The 23,104-nt window shown below is 51.2% G+C and overlaps 7 protein-coding genes across 7 annotated transcripts in view; all 7 read left to right on the top strand.

Annotated features, from left to right (window-relative positions):
* The window catches only part of VOLCADRAFT_106899 (uncharacterized protein), a gene marked incomplete at its 5' end in the record, with an annotated part of 4,107 nt that extends 1,332 nt beyond the window's left edge, over positions 1-2,775 (top strand). The window contains 5 exons of the mRNA XM_002955636.1: positions 838-1,057; positions 1,516-1,620; positions 1,742-1,821; positions 1,955-2,040; positions 2,222-2,775. Of these exons, the coding sequence (XP_002955682.1) occupies positions 838-1,057; positions 1,516-1,620; positions 1,742-1,821; positions 1,955-2,040; positions 2,222-2,449 (719 nt within the window). The 3' untranslated portion in view covers positions 2,450-2,775. The remainder of the gene's footprint in view (positions 1-837; positions 1,058-1,515; positions 1,621-1,741; positions 1,822-1,954; positions 2,041-2,221) is intronic.
* A 1,045-nt stretch (positions 2,776-3,820) lies between these two features.
* On the top strand, positions 3,821-4,837 carry VOLCADRAFT_96577 (uncharacterized protein; the record flags this gene model as incomplete). Its single annotated transcript, XM_002955635.1, has 3 exons — positions 3,821-3,984; positions 4,221-4,464; positions 4,610-4,837. The coding sequence occupies 3 exons, from the start codon at positions 3,821-3,823 to the stop codon at positions 4,835-4,837; spliced, it is 636 nt and encodes a 211-aa protein (XP_002955681.1).
* A 1,632-nt stretch (positions 4,838-6,469) lies between these two features.
* On the top strand, positions 6,470-8,028 carry VOLCADRAFT_76826 (uncharacterized protein). The gene is made up of 4 exons (XM_002955634.1): positions 6,470-6,667; positions 6,894-6,973; positions 7,094-7,179; positions 7,325-8,028. The coding sequence occupies exons 1-4, from the start codon at positions 6,501-6,503 to the stop codon at positions 7,550-7,552; spliced, it is 561 nt and encodes a 186-aa protein (XP_002955680.1). The 5' UTR covers positions 6,470-6,500; the 3' UTR covers positions 7,553-8,028.
* A 2,530-nt stretch (positions 8,029-10,558) lies between these two features.
* VOLCADRAFT_96575 (ribulose-1,5-bisphosphate carboxylase/oxygenase small subunit) lies at positions 10,559-11,505 on the top strand (the record flags this gene model as incomplete). The annotated part of the gene is made up of 4 exons (XM_002955633.1): positions 10,559-10,722; positions 10,838-10,917; positions 11,055-11,140; positions 11,278-11,505. The coding sequence occupies 4 exons, from the start codon at positions 10,559-10,561 to the stop codon at positions 11,503-11,505; spliced, it is 558 nt and encodes a 185-aa protein (XP_002955679.1).
* A 1,256-nt stretch (positions 11,506-12,761) lies between these two features.
* Positions 12,762-14,108, top strand: VOLCADRAFT_96573 (uncharacterized protein). Its single transcript, XM_002955632.1, has 4 exons — positions 12,762-12,972; positions 13,089-13,168; positions 13,336-13,421; positions 13,588-14,108. The coding sequence occupies exons 1-4, from the start codon at positions 12,809-12,811 to the stop codon at positions 13,813-13,815; spliced, it is 558 nt and encodes a 185-aa protein (XP_002955678.1). The 5' UTR covers positions 12,762-12,808; the 3' UTR covers positions 13,816-14,108.
* Positions 14,109-16,681: 2,573 nt separating this feature from the next.
* Positions 16,682-17,558, top strand: VOLCADRAFT_96572 (ribulose-1,5-bisphosphate carboxylase/oxygenase small subunit; the record flags this gene model as incomplete). The annotated part of the gene is made up of 4 exons (XM_002955631.1): positions 16,682-16,845; positions 16,943-17,022; positions 17,112-17,197; positions 17,331-17,558. The coding sequence occupies 4 exons, from the start codon at positions 16,682-16,684 to the stop codon at positions 17,556-17,558; spliced, it is 558 nt and encodes a 185-aa protein (XP_002955677.1).
* A 3,320-nt stretch (positions 17,559-20,878) lies between these two features.
* Positions 20,879-22,254, top strand: VOLCADRAFT_96571 (uncharacterized protein; the record flags this gene model as incomplete). Its single annotated transcript, XM_002955630.1, has 2 exons — positions 20,879-21,231; positions 22,170-22,254. The coding sequence occupies 2 exons, from the start codon at positions 20,879-20,881 to the stop codon at positions 22,252-22,254; spliced, it is 438 nt and encodes a 145-aa protein (XP_002955676.1).
* Between the last annotated feature and the right edge of the window lie 850 nt (positions 22,255-23,104).

The raw sequence follows: 23,104 nt of genomic DNA, 5'->3' as shown, positions 1-23,104 counted from the left end.
CCTCCCCCTACTTTCCCCTAATCAGTAAAGCTAAAGTTCTGAGCAAGTCAGCCGTCAGTATGTAATCTGACATGAAAAAGAGGTAGCTATGGCAGCCTCAGCCATGCATCACGAACGGGGCTGCATAGGTATATGACCATTTGTGAAATAAGCATTAATAGGTATGCTGTATAGCACAGGAAAGTAAACTCTAGGTGCATCGTCGTGACGTACTAGTACATGGTGTGGATACTGGCTTATGGCATGGCATGGCGGAAGTCCTTAAGTCACCTCTGAGGAAGAAAGCACGTTTTATGTTTATGTGCGCATGTAGTGACGTGCAAACCGTTAATGCCACCAGCGCTACAGCTGCGGAAAGATACTAAGAGTTGAAGGGCTCTTCCTTAAGGTTTTAAGGTTTTGTTGAGGTTATTGGCATGTCCAAAATAATAACTTTTAGTTCTAGATCTGGGCAGACAATGTATCGTTCAGTGATCAGATATGGCTATAGATGATTAGGGGACTGTAAGCCCCATGATCATGAGCGAATTGTAAGAATCTGCGGGATTTGTGGCTGTGGATGTTTTAGTAATGCTTGTGATAGCTTGACGGCTTAGTATGGGCATGAACATGCGCACTGTCCCCCCCCCTTGGCAGTAGCTAACTTCCGAGACCTGGTATACTGGGGCACGCACTTCAACGGGCGCGGGAGGACGATGATGTCACCCAACAAAAACTCTTACCAACGGTCCATCCGGAGCGCCGGCTTGACGGACCCCTCCACAATTGTGCCGACACTTTAGCTTTAAAATGTGTAACCTTCAAATCAACCTCACCGCATTACCGTGTCCCTTGCAGAAACGCTAGCGAAAGCCCTCGAGAAGCTAGGGCGAGCCCCCTACCATGGCCAAGAAACCCCACCGTATGTCGATGCAGCGGTGTGGAGATGGAGCTGTCTTTGGATAGCTGTCAAGGTTATAACACTTGATAGCTTGGTTCGCATCAGTTACTTTCTACGCGTACCAGGTGTCTATGTGGTACTGGGCCTGACGACACAAACAGCAAATGGAAGCTCACGGTATGAACCAAGTCGCTCGCACACTTATGAAGCCCGCAAGTGACATCTTTCGTGTCCTCTCTGCCATGCTTAGTAAATCCATAGGGCTACATATATTCTTCCCTGGCCGATCGAAATCTGGTCATTGATGTATACTACAGATGATATGCACATCGATTGATTTATTGCAGACTACCCAATTATTAAATGAAAAATAACAAGTGTTAAAGTAGACATGATACGCTAATGTGTTAGGTGTCTTGCTTGCCGTACGCGAAACCGTCGGCGATTCGGAGCGTTACGAGGATGAGCTTTTCCGTACCTCTATCCGCCGTACCCGCTCTTGGTCATTAATGCTTGCCAGCATTTCTATGATACTTTGTCCGAACTTATCACGTTCTAAAGACCAAAACAGTCAAAATGGCCGCTATCATTGCTAAGTCGTCTGTGGCTGCCGCTGTTGCGCGCCCCGCTCGCAGCAGCGTGCGCCCATGCGCCGTGCTGAAGCCGGCTGTCAAGGCTGCCACGGTCGCTGCTCCGGCTCAGGCCAACAAGATGATGGTCTGGACTCCGGTGAACAACAAGTGAGTTCGTGCTCGAGTTAGCGATATTGCTGCACCTTGCAAATGAATATACTTGCGTTTGTGAGGTCATCGCACAGTAAATGTAAGGTTGCGTTCTGATGGCGTCCCTTTCATGTTCCAGGATGTTCGAGACCTTCTCTTACCTGCCGCCCTTGACCGACGAGCAGATTGCTGCCCAGGTCGACTACATTGTCGCGAACGGTGAGGAATGTCCAGGCCATTCTCGAATAGTGTTCCCATATTAAACAAAGCAGCTTTAATTGCATAATTTAAAGTGCCTTTTCTCTCATTTGGGTATATTATTGGTTGACTCGCCTTCTATTCCTGTTGTCAGGCTGGATTCCTTGCCTTGAGTTCGCTGAGGCCGACAAGGCCTACGTCTCGAACGAGTCGACCGTCCGCTTCGGCCCAGTCTCCTGCGTAAGTTGACCCTCAACCTCGTTGATGTTAGCTGGATGTTCCGCCATTATGAAGTAATCAACTCAACTGTATTACTCATCGTATTCTACGAGAGGACCATGTAATAAGTCTTCATGTGTAGCAATCATGTACACATAAATATCCCCTCCTGTCGCCTGCCCCATTCCTCCCTCCCCCGCAGCTGTACTACGACAACCGCTACTGGACGATGTGGAAGCTGCCCATGTTCGGCTGCCGCGACCCGATGCAGGTGCTGCGCGAGATCGTTGCCTGCACCAAGGCCTTCCCGGACGCCTACGTGCGCCTGGTGGCCTTCGACAACGTGAAGCAGGTGCAGATCATGGGCTTCCTGGTGCAGCGCCCCAAGAGCGCCCGCGACTGGCAGCCGGCTAACAAGCGCTCCGTCTAAGCGTTCAACGCTTTTGGCGGAATGGACGAACCCAGATCAGTAGAACATTCTTTGAGTTGGGAGTTTGCTTATGAGCTCTGGACACATTTTTTAATTTTGTTCGCAGTTCTCTAGTGGACTACTCTCGTTTTTGGGAATGTTTTTGTCTGTGGTTGTACATATGTTTGTTTTTCAGTTGTTTGTTTCGGTCGTGGTCATTGATCCGTGTGTGCTTCACAATAATTTGCATCCCACTAATGATGCATATGAACAGCGAGCGCGCTCGCGTTCAATTCAATCCTGAGCAGAAAACCCTTTCATGTGTAAGCGCACACGAATTTGGATTGCCTTCCGGACTGTGGGACATCCTTGCTTCCGGGTAGGATACGTGTTCCGATGCTTAACAGAGATCCCTAGACCAGTTACTTTCTTCGAATGCATTGTTACAATAAATGAAACTCAATAAGCATAGAACAGGGCTCATCGTTACCAAACGATGAAAACGGAAATCGGTGAAGCAGTATGGGATCTGAATGTGGGTCTGAACGTGGAGTGTTCTCTCTGAACTAGTATGGGTTTTGGAATTAGGGAAGAATAAACCAATTACAACAACATACGCCGGATATGTTAGCTAGTAATAAAATCTAAACGCGTCCAATCAAATGTGTGATGACGAGTATCTTCTGCGATATAAAGTCCAAGACCTTTGATTTAAGGCGATCGAATTTCCGACACAATCGTCGACACGCTGATTTTGAGATTTTCATACAGATCAAACTTATTGCTGCTAAGTTTGAACAGATTCGAAATAAATCTGATCCTGAACCTTACATCTCCTGGACTGAGCGTCAAAGTGAATCAACCGCAACCAATCTACACCGAAATCTGTTTAGCCTTGAAAGACCATTGTCCGCCTATGTTACATATGCGAACGATAAAGTGTCTATGGGCCGAAACTGCGGAACTCCTGCATCAAGCCGTAACTTCCTCCAAGGATATGCAAGTGTCTGCGTTAGGCCAAAATCTTGATCAACACCTTGTAACCCGACTTACTACACGGATTTACTACTTAAGCCCTCCCAACAACAAGCATTAGTCAGCCTCGTCATACACGGAACCAAGTTTCACCTACTGCTTGATTCCCTAATCAAGCAAAAAACAAAGAAGATTACTTAGGGTATTTTCCAAGATGGAAATGCACCAATGCCCTCCAAGCATTATTAAAGCCTGGCCACAGGTCTACCTGTACCAGGATAAAATGTACGACGAACTTTAACCGTACAATCTATAATCATGGTCGTCCCAATACAAAAAGCGCAGCGCAGTTCAATAATCAGTGTGGGCCTGCATTCATCATAGATTTGTTGTGTTTTCCCCAAAGAATTATCTACGATGGCCGCTATGGTGATGAAGTCGTCTGTGGCCACCGCTGTGGTGCGCCCTGCTCGCAGCAGCGTGCGCCCATGCGCCGTGCTGAAGCCGGCTGTCAAGGCTGCCACGGTCACTGCTCCGGCTCAGGCCAACAAGATGATGGTCTGGACTCCGGTGAACAACAAGTGAGCTGCTGCGCGAAAAACTAGCTGCTGCCCTCTGTTACTACTTCGCCCTCATTGACTATTCGCTGAGCCCTTCTATCCTTATATCATATAGCGGAATTATAAGGGCCTAAGGCATTTGTACCTTGCAGGATGTTCGAGACCTTTTCCTACCTGCCGCCTCTGACTGACGAGCAGATCGCTGCTCAGGTTGACTACATTGTTGCTAATGGTAAGGCTCTGTCCCACGTACTTAGGGCAAGTATGTACCATACGGATCTGCTCCATCTCCCTTGCTACAATACCAAGAATCCGTGTTTCTTTCAAAGTGGTCGTGGGTTTCGTAACCCGCATGGTATTCGCTTTCTCACGGCACGGTGGCTAAGGTGGTTCGCTGCCTGTAAACGCCCTCCAGGCTGGATCCCTTGCCTGGAGTTCGCTGAGGCCGACAAGGCCTACGTGTCGAACGAGTCGACCGTTCGCTTCGGCCCGGTCTCCTGCGTAAGTTGGGGGATATGGCGAAAGGGATGGTCATCATTTCAACTCCGCTGTTAGGTATTCCATAGCCTATCGGGACTTGACCACTTTTTTTTGCGCCGTCGCTAAACATACTTTTTTTCTGCTTCCGTCCCTCCCTCCCCCGCAGCTGTACTACGACAACCGCTACTGGACGATGTGGAAGCTGCCCATGTTCGGCTGCCGCGACCCGATGCAGGTGCTGCGCGAGATCGTTGCCTGCACCAAGGCCTTCCCGGACGCCTACGTGCGCCTGGTGGCCTTCGACAACGTGAAGCAGGTGCAGATCATGGGCTTCCTGGTGCAGCGCCCCAAGAGCGCCCGCGACTGGCAGCCGGCCAACAAGCGCTCCGTCTAAGCAGCTGCGCGTGTTGCTAATCGCCTCGGGAGTGTGGATGCGCACGCATGGCCGGCATATCGGAAGAATTGGTCGGTTTATCGTACACGTACAGGAAGCAGGTTTCTGGTGCAAATGTTTTTTCAGTTGGTTGATTGTAGGTTGCGTGCAGAGTTGATGCATTCTAATTTTTACCGATAACTAGCCATTCATGAGTGTGTGTGTACGCCAGCAATAAACGTGGGATCCGGCGGTTTTCCAGTCGTGGGATGATGCCTTGAAGTTTCTACTAGGTATAGTAGCCATGCTCAGTGAAGAAATATTGACGATGACTGACCGAATAGACGGCTTGGGGGATTAGTGGTTTGAATGTGTGGGTGACGATTAGACACGTAGGAGGCGTAGGCGGGGCGCGTTATGAGGACGCATGCTAACAACCCATCCTGGCATGACTTAATTGTGATAAGTGCGGGTTTTCCTAACGCGCTAATACTATTAGGTACGCGCCCCTCCTATTTCTGCGGCCATGGTTCGAGGTGATGGGATAAACTGTAACGTTACTCGATTAATGAGGGAAGATGGAAACTTAGCGCTGCAGATGAACTTGAGATTGGGCTTAAGTGAAACATCTTGAGGGAAATACGACAGCCCACTATACTAACACACACACAAAAACACACACACAAAAACACACACACACATGTTTTCCTACACACATCTCTCGCGCAAACGTTGGTGTTGTAAACGCTGCAACAAAACCACGTCGTTGGACGACGTTGCAGTCTTATGCGACCCTATAAATCCGTGTTTGTACGTGTTCTAGACCAAGCCCAATTGCAGTGAAACAGCTCCCCATTGCCGCAGCAGTAATACGAAAATCACAACCGCTGCTGGGCCAGAAGACGATGCCTAAAACTCTTGATCCAGAGCATTCTGAGCAATGGCCGCCTGCGGTGCCCAGTACTGAGGCGTCGCTTCGTTCAGCACAGGTATGGATATTGACCCTTGCACGGCCTTTGTATAGAACTTAAAGGCTCATCCATTCGGACGAAAGAAGCGGTTGCAGCGATCTGCCCTCATGGTGACTCTTAACTGTCCCAAAATAGTTTGTAATGGAATCCATGAACACTTGAAATTGAAAACACAACACAATGTCTATCCTCAAATTGAGCTCCACGGGCGAGGCTTTGACCACTAACTGCCAGAAATTGTTACTTTCCGAATCAAGTATGGACATTCTCATTGTTTGCAAGTATGGGCTGGCCACTCAGAATGGCCATAAAGGTCTGACGGCACTTCGCCCTTCGTAAGCCATTGACAGGCTATATAGTGCAACACCACGTTTTCTGCCGCAATGAGCAAATTACTTGATTCTTAATGGTAGTTGTACCTTATGCACTAGCAAACGGCATCGAAAACCTTATCCTTATGACCAAGGCTGAGAACCTTAAGGACCGAGCTTTCTCCGACTGAAGCCCTAGACCTGATGAAATGCAAAGGTTATCAGAATATGCTCTCCAAGATTAAAACATTAGCCCCAGGGAAGTCCGTGCCAAGGCTTCAACGCTGCCGTACGTTTTATCGTGGTACAGATCATCACAATACAAAAGCAATCAGCTGTGATCACAATTAAGCATACAATTAATATATTAGTGATTCTTAAACATTTAAATCATATCCCAAAATGGCCGCTATTGTTGCTAAATCATCTGTGGCCAGCGCAGTGGCGCGCCCATCCCGCAACAGCGTTCAGCGTTCTGTTGCAGCTCTGAAGCCGGCTGTCAAGGCTGCCCCGGTCACTGCTCCGGCCCAGGCTAACAAGATGATGGTCTGGACCCCGGTGAACAACAAGTGAGTAGCTGCACCTTTTCTACTGCACAATCTACTAAATTACCTTGATTCTGTATCCCTGAAGCGAGATTAGGAATGTCTTTCATGAACGGCACGTCGGTATTTGCCTAATCACGTCGGTACTTGTCTTGCGATTTCTTTTGTTTTGTCTTATATTTGTACTGCCAAACGCTTTTCTTTCCGCTTGCTTACACGTTTTATGTTCACAACTTGTTTTCTCTTTCAGGATGTTCGAGACCTTTTCCTACCTGCCCCCTCTGACTGACGAGCAGATCGCTGCTCAGGTTGACTACATCGTTGCTAATGGTAAGGCAACATTCCTAAGGGTCAATGTTGCCTTCCAATCGGAGTTTGGGCTTCAGCTTGGGTTGTATGGGCAATGGTTTGCAAGTTTGTACACTCTCGGATGTCCCCCTTTTGTATCAGGCTGGATTCCTTGCCTTGAGTTCGCTGAGGCCGACAAGGCCTACGTGTCGAACGAGTCGACCGTCCGCTTCGGCCCAGTCTCCTGCGTAAGTTGGGGTATACGGCGAAAGGGATGGTCATCATTTCAACTCCGCTGTTAGGTATTCCATAGCCTATCGGGACTTGACCACTTTTTCTTGCGCCGTCGCTAAACATACTTTTTTTCTGCTTCCGTCCCTCCCTCCCCCGCAGCTGTACTACGACAACCGCTACTGGACGATGTGGAAGCTGCCCATGTTCGGCTGCCGCGACCCGATGCAGGTGCTGCGCGAGATCGTTGCCTGCACCAAGGCCTTCCCGGACGCCTACGTGCGCCTGGTGGCCTTCGACAACGTGAAGCAGGTGCAGATCATGGGCTTCCTGGTGCAGCGCCCCAAGAGCGCCCGCGACTGGCAGCCGGCCAACAAGCGCTCCGTCTAAGCAGCTGCGCGTGTTGCTAATCGCCTCGGGAGTGTGGATGCGCTCGCATGGTTTTATGCCAGCATGTCCTGTGCAATTTTTCCCTGCTGTTGCATCAAGGGATGCTGGCTCAGCAGCTGTTCGTAGTGAACCATTCATTAGGAAAAATTCCATCCGCTAATAATGACATATGCTTCGGGCTGCCTGTTAGGAGATACATCTTCTCTTAATGATGTTCAGAGAAGATTAAATGCCTCGACCCGATTAGATGGCGACATAGATGGCTTACCTTGGTATTTTGGATGTCGCTCGACAGTTTCGTATGGTCAGCGCAGTTCTTATGTATGTTTTGCCCTCTCGGAGCAGATAGCAGGAAGGGCGGTGCTGGCCGTTCGGTTTACATGAAGGTCAGCTCATTGGAAGAATTTAGTGAATATTGACTATTGATTAATACTCGACTTTTGTGCTCGTAAATACATGTAATGAATCAAGTTGGGATGGATCCGGCAGAATTACCCGCGCTGCCCGCCCACAAAAGCTGCATAGGAGGTGCAGAGAGGTGCCAAAGCCAATAAGGTACCAAGATCCCTTAGCGCGGCTTGGATAGCAATTAGCAACGAGTGTTTCCCATCTGTCTCCCATCCAGCAAGTATAATTGGATTCTCTAGGCCATTAGGCACGGCCGCGATTTGGGGCTAAGATAAACTCATCTATGCCACCTACCAGCGTTCCCCCTGTGGGAATGGTCACACCGTTCATGTGTTAAGGATCTGACGGGAAAACTGTCAACTGGAAGCCGTTCAGGCGCTCAGTGTTGACGACCATTGATTTGTCATGCCCTTACAGCATGGCGTCGAGCTGCACCTCCTCCACATCTGCTCCCAACCCCCAGGAATCTGCGACATACAGACATTCCATTCATAGGTTAGGCTCTACTGGTAACGCGCGACCATTGCCCCCGGGAGATTCCGGGATCGAGTTCTTTCAGGGTCATAAATCCGTCCGCTGGTAGAATGTATTGCGCCCCTAGTTGTTGGACGGTGGTGATCTGGGATAGAGTTAACCTGCGCGCCGACCAGGAATGGAGTTGGGCTGCTGACGGCCCGGCTGATTCCGTTGGATGCTGGTGGTGGGTGCGGAACCTGAGCGATCCACTGAGAAGTTGACTAGGGTGACTGGATGAGGATGTCCCGAAATACCGGGGAAGGCAGGGTTTCGCAGGGTAGCTGCCACTGGTGAAGATATACCCCCCTGTTTCACAGACAGACAGTCCACCTCAGCCGTCGCGTCCGTACATGTGCACATCCGTACGCCACCATTTCCTCAGCGCCACCTTGCTATTGTTGGGAAGCTTCCACACCAACTAAGTGATTCGAAGCTCAGTATCGTTGTCCTCGAGCGGCAGCTGCAGTCGCACACCTTGTGTCAAGGGGTTAGCCAGTCGTGCTGCTTCTAGCCACGCGGCAGGAATGTCCCGCAGGAGCAAGTTCGTCCAGCGCAGCTTTGCAAGCCACATAACTCTGCTTATCCCCCTACCAGCAGGCTACGGAGAGTAAGCGACCCAGGCAATGAACCGCGAATGGCGTGGTATAAGCTTAGCTGCTCACAAGGCGAGACCCGATGTAGGCAAGGCTCGGCAAGTGTACGTTCCCGGGAAGCCGCTGTAATGCTTTCAGCTTTGCCTCACTTTCCTACGTTAATGGCTATGCGTTGGTGTCCCTGGTTGGTGTTGTATGGTATCAACTTAAGCTTTAAGCGATTTTTACAGCAGGTTGACGCTGTCCTATTAGCGCCTTCTGGATCTGGGCAACAAGCTAGAAACGGATCTACAGGAATCCCAACCTTAATGTATCACTGTGGCCTAGTCCAGTTCGCAGGGGGAGGCCGCGACGCACTGCTCAACGAACGGGAACGACCGGCAGGAAGCCGTCCTCAGGGTGGTGGTCGCCGGAGCGACAAGCCATTCACTTAGCTCCCATCGTCATCCTGTGACCTGCCCTGTCCCGCTAAACTAAAAAGATTTATCTGCGAGATTGAGAACCACATAAGGATCGCTCGCAGCCAATGTCGAGGCAAGGTAGCCGTTAGAAATCGTGGCTGGCACCCGATCTCCGGTGGGCACTCGTACGCAACTAGCTCCCTCGGCCTCGCCTCTACCCCAGCGCTAAAGCCACCAAACCAAACCACCAAACCAAGTTGCCTAGAGCCACGTATTATTGCAGTTCTAGGTCATAACCCCCTGTCGAAGGCCACTAAAGGTCCACGCGTGGCCTGGAAGGGTATTGATTGGCGTTGCGGCAAGGATTTTGGCACGGCATATCACAGACGCGTAATATGTTGGAAGTCCTCTCATGCCGTTCGTCAAGGCGTCTGCCATGCGGAGGGGCCGGTACTATTAACCAGCGACCCAGAATCATTTTAAACGTCCCCCAAACCTCTGAAGGCATAATATCCTTTCGGGACCTGCGTCTTCGAGGCCCCACGGCAGGGGGCTTACAAGGCAAGATGGAAACACAATGTTGATATCTCGATTTCGAAATTTTCGATGCGGGCGGAACTACCCTTAATACCTTTTGACAGCGCGGTGCACCATGAGACTGCAAGATGGAACAAACCTGGGAAACGGCTACCTAAGCCCTCAGGTTTAATATTTCACCCCGGAGCCCAAGCCATCCTTTCGAATTTTGCATCGCATAACATTCCTTGTGTAAAATTCTGGCGTTAGAACCTTTCAAACGCTCAGAATTCAGCTGACACATGTGTCAGCCATATCGTACATGCGGCCGAGTTCGCCTCATCCAAGACTTGGGCATCTATCCTTTGCACAGAAATTTAATACTTACTAGCTTATATAACATTCATTTAACCCTCTTTGGAACTCCTGGCTACCGTTCCCTTTTGTCGTACAGTTTATCGTGGTACAGGTGTAGCCCCCTTGGTACAAAAGGCAGCAACGGCACTGAAGTTGACAGAAGTAGTCTCATTCTCACCAGCTCAGTCATCGCATACTTCTCACTAAGGAGGAAAATGGCCGCTATTGTTGCTAAGTCATCTGTGGCCACCGCTGTGGTGCGCCCAGCTCGCAGCAGCGTGCGCCCGGTCGCCGTCCTCAAGCCGGCTATTAAGGCAGCTCCTGTGGCTTCTCCGGCCCAGGCCAACAAGATGATGGTCTGGACGCCGGTGAACAACAAGTGAGTCGCTGTACATTGTTGCTTATGGCTGTGATTTGATATTTTGTGAATCCTTTGAGTTGTTCAATAATCTACCTAACCTTTATAATTTTGAGTGATTGGATTTGCATTGCAGGATGTTCGAGACCTTTTCCTACCTGCCCCCTCTGACCGACGAGCAGATCGCTGCTCAGGTCGACTACATCGTTGCTAATGGTATGATCTTGACCCGCTTTTTCTCTCGTTCCAATGCTATCTCAGGATGGGGTTGGATGCTATGCAAGCGTAAATTGTTCTCGTACAACGTCATCGTCTCCGAAAGATTTTTACTATAACATTTCCCCATTTCCCAGGCTGGATTCCTTGCCTTGAGTTCGCTGAGGCCGACAAGGCCTACGTGTCGAACGAGTCGACCGTTCGCTTCGGCCCAGTCTCCTGCGTAAGTTAAGGGTTACGAGACGTTTGTGCCCAGCAATGTTTTTGGGTCGCTCTGTTTTTGACTGAAATGTCTTACTTGCTGACCAAACTGACAATCCTGTCGTTCTTTTCCCTCTGCCATCTCCCCCTCCCCCGCAGCTGTACTACGACAACCGCTACTGGACGATGTGGAAGCTGCCCATGTTCGGCTGCCGCGACCCGATGCAGGTGCTGCGCGAGATTGTTGCCTGCACCAAGGCCTTCCCGGACGCCTACGTGCGCCTGGTGGCCTTCGACAACGTGAAGCAGGTGCAGATCATGGGCTTCCTGGTGCAGCGCCCCAAGAGCGCCCGCGACTGGCAGCCGGCCAACAAGCGCTCCGTCTAAGCACCTGCGCGTGTTGTTCTGGGCATGAATGTGTGTACAGAGTTGGCTTAAGTTGATCGTGGGCAGGCAACTGGCGCAATTTTTCCTGGCTGTTGCGTCGAAGGTGCTCGCTGAGCAGCTGCGCTTGTGATGGGTGGTGCAACCGAGCTGTCACAAACTTCAAGCGCCATGAATAACTCATTTAACGCTACGGTTGCCTGAAGTGATGGTCCTGACGCGTGTTATCCGGGTTTTTGACAATCCAGAGAAGAAAATTATTGACGATACTTTTACTTTGCGGCTATAGCCGCACAACCTAATGAATGTAACGATTAGCTCGAAAGCTGCCAAGGAAGAAAACAAGGAGCCGTTAAGAAGGTATTGCATGCACAGCGCCGTTAGCCGGAGGAGCAGCCGACACTGCTGCCCACAATGAGTGCCCACCTTCTGCGATTCCAAGACATGGCGCAAGCCGAAAGTACACACAAGAAGGCTAAGGGGATGACTTTCCAACGCTCGCAATAGTGACATGACAAGCCTTAAAACTGTGGAACTCATATTATTTAAGCCAACGAAAGAACTGCCGGAGCACAGTGTGATCCGTAGCAGCCTATCCAGGGAACAAGGTAGCTTGCTGTCTGAGTCGGCGATCAACAAGGGTTGGAAGTTGGGGTATGGCAGGCTGCAACTGATAGGCCAACTATACCGCAACAATCCAGCAAACATTCGCAGTTGCAGTTGCAAAATTCATTGGTATGCCCATGGATGCCATGTTTAAGCGAGCATCTAAGCATGGGTGTTACATGGAGGGCTCAGTATCCTGTCAGGGGTTAAGCCATTCCAAAGAACTCGCTCCTTCCCAGGCTATGTTCCCACATCTAATCTTCAATCGTAGCGGCCGCAACCGCATGCCCAATATCGCATTGGAAATCCATTGCCTAAAGAGCATAACTATATGCCCCGGACGTTGTTCCCAAGCGTTGGGCAGCTTGCCGCAGTGGCATAGAAGGCATGGAGCCTCAACCTCTACCTGATATCTAATACATTAAGGTAGCTAAACTGACAAACCATTGTGTCCGCAATTATTGGCCCCATAAAATAATGTCTTCCACAAACGACACCATTCATTTCATCCCTCAATACGCCATTTAATGACGTATGTTCAGGGCCCTCCTGAGACCCGTGGCTCGGGTTGGCTCGCCGTACATTCTATCAAAAGTACAGCAATCATCCCAGTACAAAGAGAACCGAAGCAACCTAATGGGCAGAAGAGCCATCCTTATCCGTCTGACAAGGTTGCTTACTTCTCAAATAGACAGGAGAAATGGCCGCAGTCATTGCTAAGTCGTCGGTGGCCACGGCAGTGGCGCGTCCCGCACGCAGCGGCGTACGCCCGGTCGCCGTTCTGAAGCCATCTGTCAGGGCTACGCCTGTGGCAACCCCGACTCAGGCCAACAAGATGATGGTCTGGACCCCGGTGAACAACAAGTGAGTCGTTGGACATGATGCTTGATACGCCTTGTTCTTGCATGATGAATTCCTGCCTCTGCAACGAGAGAAAAGCATGCAGACTCTTCCGTCTTCAATTATTTGTAACTATGCAGGATGTTCGAGACCTTCTCCTATCTGCCGCCCCTGAGCGATGAGCAGATTGCTGCTCAGGTCGACTACATCGTTGCCAACGGTAGGATCGGGACCCAGCTGCTTTACCACAACGCCGTCGTTGTGGGTTATTGCCATCACATATAAGTTGCCGCACGTGCGCAACACACGCGCATGTACGGAGGATATGAACTGCACATTAAGGTACAGTACTTGACGGATATCTGGCTGGCATCTCCCTTCTTTTAGGCTGGATTCCTTGCTTGGAGTTCGCTGAGGCTGACAAGGCCTACGTGTCGAACGAGTCGACCGTCCGCTTCGGTCCGGTGTCTTGCGTAAGTTGGGGTTTAGAAACAGTAAGACATGCCATTGCAACGTAGTCATTCGTTTCTGTGGTTCACCTGTAATGTCATGCACTTCTGTAGGCACAGGAGGTTGGGCCGCCCTCCAGTATTAATGCTAAGCTGGACTTCCTCATGCTTCTGCCTCCCTCCCCCGCAGCTGTACTACGACAACCGCTACTGGACGATGTGGAAGCTGCCCATGTTCGGCTGCCGCGACCCGATGCAGGTGCTGCGCGAGATCGTTGCCTGCACCAAGGCCTTCCCGGACGCCTACGTGCGCCTGGTGGCCTTCGACAACGTGAAGCAGGTGCAGATCATGGGCTTCCTGGTGCAGCGCCCCAAGAGCGCCCGCGACTGGCAGCCGGCCAACAAGCGCTCCGTCTAAGCAGCTGCGCGTGTTGCTAATCGCCTCGGAGTGTGGATGTGCGTGGATGGTCGGCATGTCGGCAGTGGGTTCGAGGTGCAATTTTTCCAGGCTGTTGCATCAAGGAGTGCTGCTGAGCAGTTGTGCCTGTGATGGGTGATGTAGTTCGGCGTCCAGCTTGTTTTTGAACAGACTAAGCGCATCGTGCGGTGCTAATCTCCCCCAGGTGCAGATCATGTGACACGGGGACGTCAGGGGGTTCGCAGGCCTGCTCCTGGACAACCCTATGCACTTTAAGCTTACCAGTATCTGCCACGTTTCATCTGATTGAATCATTCCGCAAGTTGCAAGCAGTTTGAAGGGAGAGCACATGTGACCCAAAGGCACGGACGCGCAAATACGCCCCATAAAACTACAGCAAGGTAGGTGGGCAGGCAGCGAAGGCAAGTCAGCTTTTGCTCGCAGATCAAGAAATGTTTTCGCGAATTAGTGTGTTAGTAATGGCGAATCAAGGTTAGATTTTGTCCATCATAAACAGCGAAGCCTTTACACGAGGATAACGACAGAAATCGCACGCAAAAGAGATGCGGAGAGAAAAGACACATGACATCGCTACCATCTACTCAATGCGCAACCGGTAGTCACGGATGACAGGTGTCATCCTATGTCCATCCATTTCCTTGCAAGACTTCCTGGCTTCCTCTGCCTTGGCTGACACGGTAGTCCGAATAGACACGATAGTCCGAACACTGTTATCGGGGCTAACTCCCTATAGCTCATCTGGGCCAGATAGATAGATAGCCAGATGGATAGCCAATGATAGATAGATAGCCAATGATGGATAGCCAATGATGGATAGATAGCCAATGATGGTGCTCAGGTCTGACCATGGAACTCGCCTTCAGTCGCCTCGGCTGCCATCTCACCACAGAGTGTAGGCCCTGCTGATAACAGGAGCGACCGGCGCCCCAACCCCAAGACAGGTAGGGTTCCAGCTGCAAATCCCCTGGAAAGGACCCCTTGGATACCAATGACAAAGAAGACATTCAGCGCGTACCCATCTACACGTTCAAATGTCACTCCTGCACCATTGGGCAGGTACGACGGAGCCATGTCGAGCCATCTCCTTGAATGCAACACGGCCTACGGACGTGTGGCTTGGAGGACCTGGGGGGCCTTGCACCCTTTTCAGCGAAATGGTACAGCTGCTCGCTGTAGCCCGGACTTGCTTGCTCAATATCTGCGGCTTATGGATTTGCCGGGACTTCAGCCCGCAGAGACATTCAAGGCCGGCCCTAGGCAGGGCAAAAGAAACAGGAAATGGAGGCACAGAGAGGCACTAAACATGTGTGTGTGTTACATGGTTGGGGGTGCGTGACCCCGTACCTGTAGGACTACCCATACGAGCCGAAGGCCCAAGGGCAATACTACAACGCCTAAAAGCCACGGAGGAAAGGAAAACACCGCACATCAGCCCAGACTAGCGTCCAAAGGGGGTAATTGAGTTTCGGTGAGCCCACGTACGTTCCAACATCTTCGCCAGACGTGCGGGTTCCCATTGCATGGCCTCCAACATGCTCTGGTGATGATCGAATCCCTCTTCAGCACGAATATCCTTATAGGCTGGGCATTCCAATAACACGTGTTTTTCATCCTCAATTCGGCTATTAGTACCACAACAGTGGCAAAACCGCTGCCCCCTGGGGACATGGTACTTGCCCCTTCGTGCTCTGTTTGCCTCCAAAGCCCAGCAACATAAACGAAACTGCATTAGCTTACGATGTGCTAAACGAGGAGTGAAAACCTTAGCATGTGTTGGCCACATAACGGCTGCGGCTCCCGAAAAGGGCAGCCCCATCCAGTGCTTATACTTCGCCACTTGCACTCCCGGTTGCTTCCAACATGTGCAGCGGTGGTGCTGACCTGGGGTTCCCTGCGCTCCCGTACCGTACCGTTATAATGGTTATATGTTTTATAAACCCGTTTTTCACCGATCGCCGGAGGGAAAGAGATCAGAGGGCGTGTCGGAGTGGGCGCAATGCATGGCCCGGGTGACAAACCCTTTCTCCAGAGGGACTTTTCCCGTGCATGACATCACCAGCTAAGGACTAAGCATACTGGTTGAATAGCTATACAAGGTGTTCCGAACATGCGAGAATAGCTTAACATGATGTAGCATGCGGGGTTTCAAGAAACCATGCGCTTAGGTTTCTGGGCTCCATGCTGTGCTGCTCGAGACAAATAAGCACAACGTGTTATTGCATGTTTCTGAAGGTGTAAATTTGTGGCGCATGCCGTAAGACTTCTTTCTCTTGGGAATGAATGCATTGCGAAGCAAGTGCAACACTATATGGGTATCCCTCCCTGTGCGGTAGACTCACTCGATGGCACGAGATGATTCCCAAGACATTTACTTTTAAACAATATTACCTCAAATACTTGACCCTTAAAGCCTCGCTGCCTACAGGAATGCCATAACTGACATACAGTTGCGACGAAACCTACTACCCGGGCTGGGGACATCAATTTGTGTCCTTACATTAAGTTAAGCAATGCAGTTGTGTAGTCGGCATTGATTTACACATATCCACATAGCTAGGGTTTGATAAGGAAAGGATGCCGGCTTGCAAGCATATCAAATCTGCGCGTCAGAGCAGCGAGTTAACATTCAAAGTCAACACGTCCATGAACCCTTATCCTTATAGGCAAATACTCTTGGTTCCTGAGAAGGCTGTGGCTAAGCTTGAAGGTAGCCGTACATTTTATCATCGTACAGTTATCCGCACCATACAAGAAGGCGTCGCTGATTCATGACAAAGTAACAGGAAGCAATTTCAGTTCGCAACTCTTTGAAGATCTGAGACCTTTCTGTTCAAGCAGAGAAGAGATGGCCGCTATTGTTGCTAAGTCGTCTGTGGCCGCCGTTGTTGCGCGCCCCGCCCGCAGCAGCGTGCGCCCAGTTGCCGGTCTGAAGCCGGCTGTTAAGGCTGCCCCGGTTGCTGCTCCAGCCCAGGCTAACAAGATGATGGTCTGGACCCCGGTGAACAACAAGTGAGCAGCGCCGTGGTTCAACATGTTGGCCTCGACCCTTCCGCAAGGAAAATTCTTCTGTCCTCCTGGATGATGATATCAATGCTTACAATTTCAGGATGTTCGAGACCTTCTCCTACCTTCCGCCTCTGACAGACGAGCAGATTGCTGCCCAGGTTGACTACATCGTCGCCAACGGTGCGTCTCGCTTATGCTCATCAATTGTGCGCTATGTGGATTCGCCATCACCTAATTACAGACGTGCTTTCCAAAATTACCAACTGTAGGCTGGATTCCTTGCCTTGAGTTCGCTGAGGCTGACAAGGCCTACGTCTCGAACGAGTCGACCGTCCGCTTCGGCCCAGTCTCCTGCGTAAGTTGAGGGTTACGAGACATTTGTGCTCAGCAGTGGTTTTGGGTCGCTCTGCCCTTGTTGTCTTCCTTCCTAGTTCAACTGACATAATCCTGTCATTCTTTTCCCTCTGCCATCTCCCCCTCCCCCGCAGCTGTACTACGACAACCGCTACTGGACGATGTGGAAGCTGCCCATGTTCGGCTGCCGCGACCCGATGCAGGTGCTGCGCGAGATTGTTGCCTGCACCAAGGCCTTCCCGGACGCCTACGTGCGCCTGGTGGCCTTCGACAACGTGAAGCAGGTGCAGATCATGGGCTTCCTGGTGCAGCGCCCCAAGAGCGCCCGCGACTGGCAGCCGGCCAACAAGCGCTCCGTCTAAGCACCTGCGCGTAGCAGGGCTCGTGCTATGTGTGGTTAGAGGCGTTGCGTTCTGGACTGATCAGTTATCGGGGGTGATTTTCTGGTGCAATTTTTCCTGATGTTCTAGATTTGCTTCCGGTAAACTGTGTTCTTGGTTGTAAAAAGCTTTCACTGACCAATTGAACATCGAACGCGTGTGCTTCATGAATAAATGGATGATCCATTTTGAGCCTGGGATCATATTCACTAGGACATTTTGGGATATAAACCCTACCAAGAGAAGAAAACACTTCCGTGTAAGCCACGTGATATCTCGTCTGCGTGCCTCTTCTCCAATCCCAGAAATCATTCGGTGTCAGAAGAATGCAGAGCAGTATACCAATCTACCGAGGTGACGTGCAGATGGTAACATTCCAGAATCTGATATCAGTAGTACGGTATAAACGAGCTATGGCGAGGTCCCCGTGCACGTGAGAGTCATGGAACGGGGACCCCAAAACGAACGGCGCAAGGCCTCACACGGGGAACGTAAACCCTCCCCGTCAAAATCGCAACAATTTGCATTTTTGTTTGGTACTTTTTCAGCAGCTCCAAAACGTTCTGATGCTGTAAAAGCTGCAAGCTTATTAGGTGTAATGATGAACGAAGGTTCAAAACGTACTCCCCGAACCGTTCCTTCTCTGTAATCCATACCCCGGTGCTGTCCTCCACTATAAAGAAATGTTATTCAAGTATACTGGGCCGTAGTTGTGCTGTCATGTATAGCGGTATCAACAATTACTTGCCCGTAGCCCAGAAGCCATCGAAAACAAAATTTGCCCTTATGAAGACCAGAAATAGTAGCGAAGGCACAGAAAGAAACTGCGGAAAACGCCGCCACCAATGAACATGTGCCCTTGCTCCACATGCAGCCTGATCAAGACGAAGATCCCTAGAAGAGTATTTCTATACTAATCGTATACATGATGATGTGAATGCCGTGGGTGAGGAGGATGCATCATCAGGTGAGGGTTCGGACATTGATAAGGATGATGGGCCTGCCAGGCCCATGATCCTCAGTGAGGACGCGAACTCCCGCCAGCTAGTGGCAGAGGTATACTTTTAGTTCGTCCACAAAACCGTTACATCACGTAAGAATCTGCTTCATCAGGCGGGGGTCACGTTCAGGAATGCAGTCGCCACAGCGGACATCAGTACCTGCCCTACGTGCCGGGCTGAGAGCTCCGGCAAACCACTGTCTTGTCCGATCACCGTGGTGACGTGGGACCAGCCTATTGAATTGGAGGTTCCCGTTCACTAATGCGGAACCTGCCGGAAGCAGTTCAGCATCCGAACCACCGCAGTGGACTGCCTTCAGGACTCGAATGTTGTCTGGGACATCAGTGATCGACACGCCGGCAGCCCACCAGGGGCGGCAAGCAGCCAACCAAGGGGGCCGAGCAAGCAACAGGGGGTGGCCAGCGGGGGAACAGGGGCGGCCAGAGCCAACGCCTGGGAAGGGGCGCCAAGCTCGCGGCTTTGCTACAGAGACAGCGTGGGGGGTCTAACAGGAATCAGACCAAGTGAACTGAGGGTTAATCTAGGACTTCCTGTTTGGGGAGAGTGATGGGATACTGAATGGGTGCATACTGGATGATCCTGCTGCGTGTGTGTGCATGAAATGAGTGTTGGTATGCCACAGGTACATCTCGCTGGTGAATTGCCTGTTTATTTACAAGAAGCTGTGAACATTTCAAACAGCATGGTTGGGGAATGCATGACCTTGACTGACCACATGGCCTGGCCAGGGATCACACCTGAGGCTGAGTACGGCAATCATGAATGCAACTGGAATGCAGCCGTTCGGGCTGATTTTTTGCATACAGCCCCCAAATACCCTCACAAGGCCACGGCCCCAAGCGCGCGTCCAGATTCCGACATCGCCCAACCCAGGTTCCAGCGCCCGAGTGTCACCAGACCCCACCCGTGCAGCTGTCAGGCACCCTAGCGCCCCGGCCCAAAGTCAAGCGTTCGGGCTGATTTTTTGCATACAGCCCCCAAATACCCTCACAAGGCCACGGCCCCAAGCGCGCGTCCAGATTCCGACATCGCCCAACCCAGGTTCCAGCGCCCGAGTGTCACCAGACCCCACCCGTGCAGCTGTCAGGCACCCTAGCGCCCCGGCCCAAAGTCAAGCGTTCGGGCTGATTTTTTGCATACAGCCCCCAAATACCCTCACAAGGCCACGGCCCCAAGCGCGCGTCCAGATTCCGACATCGCCCAACCCAGGTTCCAGCGCCCGAGTGTCACCAGACCCCGCCCGTGCAGCTGTCAGGCGCCCTAGCGCCCCGATGATGCGACGGTTTGGTGGATGAACTTAAATTATACCTCCGTCACTAGCTGGCGGGAGTTCGGGCCGTCAGGCCCATCATCCTTATCAATGTCCGAACCCTCACCCGATGATGCATCCTCCTCACCCACGGCATTCACATCATCATGTATACGATTAGTATAGAAATACTCTTCTAGGGATCTTCGTCTTGATCAGGCTGCATGTGGAGCAAGGGCACATGTTCATTGGTGGCGGCGTTTTCCGCAGTTTCTTTCTGTGCCTTCGCTACTATTTCTGGTCTTCATAAGGGCAAATTTTGTTTTCGATGGCTTCTGGGCTACGGGCAAGTAATTGTTGATACCGCTATACATGACAGCACAACTACGGCCCAGTATACTTGAATAACATTTCTTTATAGTGGAGGACAGCACCGGGGTATGGATTACAGAGAAGGAACGGTTCGGGGAGTACGTTTTGAACCTTCGTTCATCATTACACCTAATAAGCTTGCAGCTTTTACAGCATCAGAACGTTTTGGAGCTGCTGAAAAAGTACCAAACAAAAATGCAAATTGTTGCGATTTTGACGGGGAGGGTTTACGTTCCCCGTGTGAGGCCTTGCGCCGTTCGTTTTGGGGTCCCCGTTCCATGACTCTCACGTGCGCGGGGACCTCGCCATAGCTCGTATAAACAGTAGTTGTTGCCCTCTTTCACCCACATGATCATATCAACCAGCTGTTAACATATAAGTGTAATGTATTGAACCTAGTGTGTCTAGTTAATTCAATCCAATTGTTTCCGCAAGTGAATCTGCTCTGCCAATTTTTACAAACTGGAAAATCTAACAGAACAAGTTATTGTAAATCAAACCGTCCACATAGCTTCGCTGTCTGTATCATCGTTGTTAGAGTCATGATGTGCAGGCAAAGCTGGAGACGATCGCATCAGCGATGTATATCGCATTTGCCGAACTCTCCGACGTGGACACACCATCGCCAAACAGAATTCCCACTGAAACGAAGTTTATATATGCGGATCATGCGTCCTGCTTCCCTTCGCGGTCCCTTCGCGGTTAACGGCTATTCGCCATGCCAGGACGCCACTTGCGGCGACATGGTGAACCTGCAAACCCATAGCGCATCAGACGCCCTTGCCTCAGCAACCTCTTTGGCCCCGGGGACGACATTTGATCCCCAACTGCCAGACACAAGCGTCCTGGCTGCTCAAGGCTTTGTACTCGCGCTGACAGCCGTAGCCGCGGGGTACTGGTGGCTTGTGGTTGTGCCTTCAGAGCGCGCTGCGTTAGGTCGCAGTAAGCGGCTAGGGCCGCTTAACACCTACCTCCAGGAGCTGGAGGGGCCGGAAGCTACACAGGAGCGATGGTGAGAACCTAACTCTGAATGGTGGTGTTGGCCTTAAATGTTGAAGTACGGTATCATTTGCAAATGAGTCAAGTGACCGTGGTTCTCTCCGTGCCGGTGCTGTATGGATTTTTTTCTGTTGGAGACGCAGTGTTGGCGGAGCAATGCCGAAAGGTAGTAGGGAGTTAAGGGGTACGGTAGGCAGGGAGGCACTTTCTTTCTAGGCCGTTCCCCCCTCACTTGTAGGGGCCCGGTGCCGGGGCCGGGACATGAGAATGCAATGGCGGGTCTTTATTAACAGAGGCTTGTCCACGAGCCGGAGAGAAAGCAGGCATGGTTAAACGCATGATGGTTGCAATAGAGATGGGGGTGGGGATGGGGATGACGAAGGTGACGGCTGTGAAGCTCCCCGATATCATTGACGACCGTCAATCCGGTACGTATGCAGCCGGCGATGATGAGTGTGAACCATATGTCAGTACATATGTGAGTATGCACGTGTTGGGGGGGGTTGCATGACTTATCGGCTGAACTACCCGGGTCGCAGGTAATGCAACCCATCCTGCACGACTCCGACTTGCCTTACCCTAGGCGCTCTAGGTGCGTCCCGGGTCCGTCCAACTCCTGACGTGCTTTCATATCTCGCCGTGTAACCCGCTTTACCCCTCTCAACCTGATCTGTATCCGCTCTCTCCCTCTCACAGGCTGGAGCGCTGGTTCTACGCAGAATGGCTTCGGAAACGAGAAGACCGCCGCCGCCGCCAGCAGCCGCAGCAGCAGCAACAACAACTGAACAGCGATATACCAGCGGCCACCGCCACGGCAAAGGACGGGAGCAGCAGCAGCAACAGAAGTACGGTAGCGGACTCATCGTACGGCGAAGAGTCGTACGAGACGGACGAGCCCGTCACTAACTTGCTTCGGCCCTCGGGCTCAACACCCACCCCTCGCTTCCTCAGTCTGGACAACCCGATCGTGGCCACAGGGGTGCTGTTGCTGCTGGCATCGGCGGCAGGGGTCCTGCAGCAGCAACTGCTGCGATAGTGCGGTACTTCTAGGGGCTTTTGCCGGGAAAGAGAAAGGGTGAAAGCTTTGGATCGGTCGGAGGAACAGGGGTTGTCCGGTGGCGTCGCTGTTGCTCCGTGGAACTAGGGTGGGGGTCGTCACCGTGGTCATGTGGCTCCGCGGCCATAAGGGTGCTGCAAACTAAGCCGTCAAGCTATCACAAGCATTACTAAAACATCCACAGCCACAAATCCCGCAGATTCTTACAATTCGCTCATGATCATGGGGCTTACAGTCCCCTAATCATCTATAGCCATATCTGATCACTGAACGATACATTGTCTGCCCAGATCTAGAACTAAAAGTTATTATTTTGGACATGCCAATAACCTCAACAAAACCTTAAAACCTTAAGGAAGAGCCCTTCAACTCTTAGTATCTTTCCGCAGCTGTAGCGCTGGTGGCATTAACGGTTTGCACGTCACTACATGCGCACATAAACATAAAACGTGCTTTCTTCCTCAGAGGTGACTTAAGGACTTCCGCCATGCCATGCCATAAGCCAGTATCCACACCATGTACTAGTACGTCACGACGATGCACCTAGAGTTTACTTTCCTGTGCTATACAGCATACCTATTAATGCTTATTTCACAAATGGTCATATACCTATGCAGCCCCGTTCGTGATGCATGGCTGAGGCTGCCATAGCTACCTCTTTTTCATGTCAGATTACATACTGACGGCTGACTTGCTCAGAACTTTAGCTTTACTGATTAGGGGAAAGTAGGGGGAAGTATCTCCAAAGCATATTACACGGCCAAAATCGTGGACAAAATTGTTCCCTGCAGCGATGTGGCTCCGGAAGCGTCAGCACTTGAGCGCTACG

This window comes from Volvox carteri (genome assembly GCF_000143455.1).
Source record: "Volvox carteri f. nagariensis unplaced genomic scaffold VOLCAscaffold_53, whole genome shotgun sequence".
NCBI lineage: Eukaryota > Viridiplantae > Chlorophyta > Chlorophyceae > Chlamydomonadales > Volvocaceae > Volvox > Volvox carteri.
The sequence above is the reverse complement of the archived record's forward strand: the minus strand, read 5'-3'. Positions and strand labels throughout refer to the sequence as shown.

Coding starts and splice junctions, on each gene's coding strand:
- VOLCADRAFT_76826 (XM_002955634.1), top strand. CDS start 6,501: ATGGCCGCTATTGTTGCTAAATCATCTGTGGCCAGCGCAGTGGCGCGC. Junction 6,974..7,093: donor TGACTACATCGTTGCTAATG/GTAAGGCAACAT, acceptor CTTTTGTATCAG/GCTGGATTCCTTGCCTTGAG. Junction 7,180..7,324: donor GCTTCGGCCCAGTCTCCTGC/GTAAGTTGGGGT, acceptor CCTCCCCCGCAG/CTGTACTACGACAACCGCTA.
- VOLCADRAFT_96573 (XM_002955632.1), top strand. CDS start 12,809: ATGGCCGCAGTCATTGCTAAGTCGTCGGTGGCCACGGCAGTGGCGCGT. Junction 13,169..13,335: donor CGACTACATCGTTGCCAACG/GTAGGATCGGGA, acceptor CCCTTCTTTTAG/GCTGGATTCCTTGCTTGGAG. Junction 13,422..13,587: donor GCTTCGGTCCGGTGTCTTGC/GTAAGTTGGGGT, acceptor CCTCCCCCGCAG/CTGTACTACGACAACCGCTA.